Source organism: Arachis ipaensis, chromosome B08 (genome assembly GCF_000816755.2).
Source record: "Arachis ipaensis cultivar K30076 chromosome B08, Araip1.1, whole genome shotgun sequence".
Lineage (NCBI taxonomy): Eukaryota > Viridiplantae > Streptophyta > Magnoliopsida > Fabales > Fabaceae > Arachis > Arachis ipaensis.
This window is the reverse complement of record NC_029792.2, coordinates 79712540-79716095: the sequence shown is the minus strand read 5'-3', so window position 1 is coordinate 79716095 and position 3556 is coordinate 79712540. Positions and strand designations below refer to the sequence as shown.

The window sequence follows — 3556 nt, the reverse complement described above, 5'->3', positions numbered from 1 at the left end:
GCCTGTAAAATAACTTTTTGCTTTTTGTGTTCCTTTTCTAGCAGAAGTTGTTTTTCTTTCGTTAAAATAAAATATTTTGTTTGAAAAGATTATGAAAATTGATTTAATAAAATTTTAAAAGCGAAATTATAAGTATAATAAATATTTTAATAGCATTTATTTTCAGAAATTGAGAGAGATTGAGGAACTGAGATTTAATATTGTCTTTGGTGGACAGAGCCTAAAACTAAAATTTTGGTCTTAAAACACAAAATTTCAATCATTTTAATTCGTACTTTCAGAAAGTGGAACACAAAGAACTGAAATTTTTGAGAATGAAAACTAAAATTTTAAAATATCTCTTTTTAAAAATACTTATTTAACTTTTTAAATTCTAAATTTACTCATTATACAGAGACTTAATTTAGTTTTTGTCTCTCAATCTCTGTTTCGCAGTTTTAGTCTTTTAGTTTCAGTTTTCTTTTTGAATGCAGCCTTTGAAGTTAATTTACAGTTATAATCAGAAGTTAATAATTATTTGTGAATTACTATATATGATTTTATCAGATTATTACTTTATAAACACAGAGCTTTAGTTTTCCTCTTGTATGTACTTTAATATAAATAAATAAATATATGCTTGGGGTAGATAGCAGCATAATTTGTCATGTTTGATAGGACAGGTGTGTATATAATTTATTATGGTTCAAGACTTCAACCCAAGAATTCGAACAACAATTATTGGTATAGTAGCTTCTACAAAGATCAGAGAGAGAAAATAGAGACAGATAGATAGGAAGAAAAGTATATATTTGAAAGGAATAATTCCACCCTTTTTTGTATATATGCATTAACAAAAACCCACATATCTTAAGTCTCAAATGGTGACTTTAAACTAACAATATATAATACCATATATAGAACAAGTCCACCATCAGCAAAAATCATCACATATGGCCACAACAAGTCAAACCTCATGACTTGACCTTATAAGCTTCAATTCATCAAAAATCATACCAAAATAAATAATAATAACAATCTTCATCCATTCCACGACTCTCTATAATAATATAAAAGAAGCTAAGGTTCCTCTCCACTTCGTTGAAAAATTGTGCCACAAACCTTATTAACCGTTTTTGTCTTCTAATAATATCCCTTACTAGCTTCTTCATCTTCCTTAGAGAGAAAGAAAAAACACACACACACACACAACACAAAAAGAATAAATAAGAGAACATCATTGTTATCATTATTGTTATTATAATTGTTATATATGGGGGTCAATGAAGATTTGATGATGAAGGATGATTCATATGCATCATCAGTAATGGAGGAAGAGGATGATGTTCCACTTCCAGGGTTTAGATTCCACCCAACAGATGAAGAACTTGTGAGTTTCTATCTAAAGAGGAAGCTTGACAAGAAACCAATCAGCATCGAACTCATCAAACAGATTGATATCTACAAGTATGATCCTTGGGATCTTCCAAGTATGTATTTATTCTTTTCTTTTTTAATTAGTATTCCTCTTTAAATTCAAGAATATCATTTTCTCCCATTAAGATTTAATTATTATTACGAGTAACTAATAGCAGGGTTTCATCTAAACACAATTACTGAATCAGTAATATTAATAAAACAATAATGTAAACTTATTTTATTTAAACTGATTTTTGTTCTTTATCGAACATTTTTATTACTCAGTTACTTAATTATAATATAATATATTATTTCTTAGCCTACCTTGGGTTAATTAACTAATTAGTAGCTAGTGATCCAAAGTCTATATTAGGAAGTGAAAATTATTAAATGATAGCACTAAATGCATAAACCCAGTTTGATTATTAAGATATAATTAGTAGAATTATGAGGTATAGCCGCAATATTTTACAGGAAATTAATTGTACATAGAGTATGATTTATCAACCTTTTGATTTAGGAATAAACAGAATCGCACTTAGCATGCATGGTGAATATATCATATAGAATTTCTTTCCCTCTCTAATGATTATTAATCCATTATTATATATAAACTAATAGACAGAATAAATATAGAAAAAAACAAACATTTTCCTTTCCATTGTTAGTAACTACTTTACATACATATGTATGTTGCTAACACTATTGAATTTGGTTAATTAGAAGCGAGTGGAAGTGGAGGAGAGAAGGAAGGTTACTTCTTTTGCAAGAGAGGGAGGAAGTATAGGAACAGCATAAGGCCTAACAGAGTCACCAGTTCCGGCTTCTGGAAAGCAACCGGGATAGACAAGCCGGTATACTCCCATGGAGGCGAAGGAACCGACTGCATTGGACTCAAGAAGACGCTTGTCTACTACCGCGGCAGCGCCGGTAAAGGTACCAAGACTGATTGGATGATGCACGAGTTTCGCCTCCCTTCTGCCACAACCGAAAACAACACAAGCCTACTTGCCAACAACAAGAATAATAATAATATCAACAATGCCGATGTTGCCCAAGAAGCTGTAAGTAACTTAATTAGATAAATGGTTTTAAATTATTATAGTTGTGATTCAATCTGTGATTGCAATTCGCAGGCACAATTATTGTTATGATCATTATGATTATTACATTAAACTCCATGTGAATATTTCCGTCGCAATTATGATTAGGTATTCAGTAATAGATAGTCTTGTACACTTAATGTTCATATATAAATACTATATGTAGTTTAAATTAAGAAAAACATTTTCCTTTTTTGACACGGAAAAAAATAAACATTTTCCTTCCATCATAGGTTTAATTTTATATATATTATTATTCTTTTATACGCATGCTCTCACTTAACCTTATTTGCAATATACTCGTAGTCTTCTATGTATATATATAAGTTCTTTCATAAAAAGAAAACATTAGTAATATATTTCCCTCTTACCATGTAATATAGCAAACCCAAGTAATACAATAATAATAATAATATTTCAATTCTTGACAACTTACTTTCATAGTTAATAGTAGTATTTGATTTCTGAGTTAACAAATAATAAGCTTGTGATGGATGCAGGAAATCTGGACATTGTGTAGAATATTCAAGCGAAATGTGTCACAAAGGAAGCACACAGTAGACTTGAGATCACATTTAGTAACAGCTAATAGTAACAAGCACAAAACCACTAGAACCCATGTTGTTCAATCCAATAATAACAATATTAATCAACATCAAGAATCTTACATCAACTTTGGTGCAACAATCATTGGCCATCACCATTACCATCATCATCGTCATCAAAATGAACAGAAGCCAGTGACTAACTACACAGCATGCAATAACAACACTGATCAAATCCAAAGGAACAATAGCAATCATCATCATCATCATCAGTTGAACTATCACCCTTCTTCAGCGGTGGCTACTACTGTGCCACAGCAACAACAACAACAATATCATCATCATCATCAGCTAATGACGGCTCCAGCTTCTAACATGTGGATTAATCCTTCTGCGATGAACGATTTGTTTGCATTTGATGATGACTGGGATGAGCTTGGATCTGTTCTCAAATTCACTGTTGATACCCCTAGCTTGTAAATTCATATATATATGTATATATATATATAT

At 30.6% G+C, this 3556-nt stretch overlaps 1 protein-coding gene across 2 annotated transcripts; it reads left to right on the top strand.

Annotated features, from left to right (window-relative positions):
* On the top strand, positions 1069–3550 carry LOC107612193 (transcription factor JUNGBRUNNEN 1-like). 2 transcript variants are annotated; one of them, XM_016314003.2, is made up of 3 exons: positions 1069–1469; positions 2125–2462; positions 3002–3550. In XM_016314003.2, the coding sequence occupies exons 1-3, from the start codon at positions 1253–1255 to the stop codon at positions 3524–3526; spliced, it is 1080 nt and encodes a 359-aa protein (XP_016169489.1). In that variant the 5' UTR covers positions 1069–1252; the 3' UTR covers positions 3527–3550. The 2 variants fall into 2 exon arrangements, with proteins under 2 accessions (XP_016169489.1, XP_016169487.1); XM_016314001.2 differs by having other exon boundaries at positions 1070–1469; positions 2122–2462.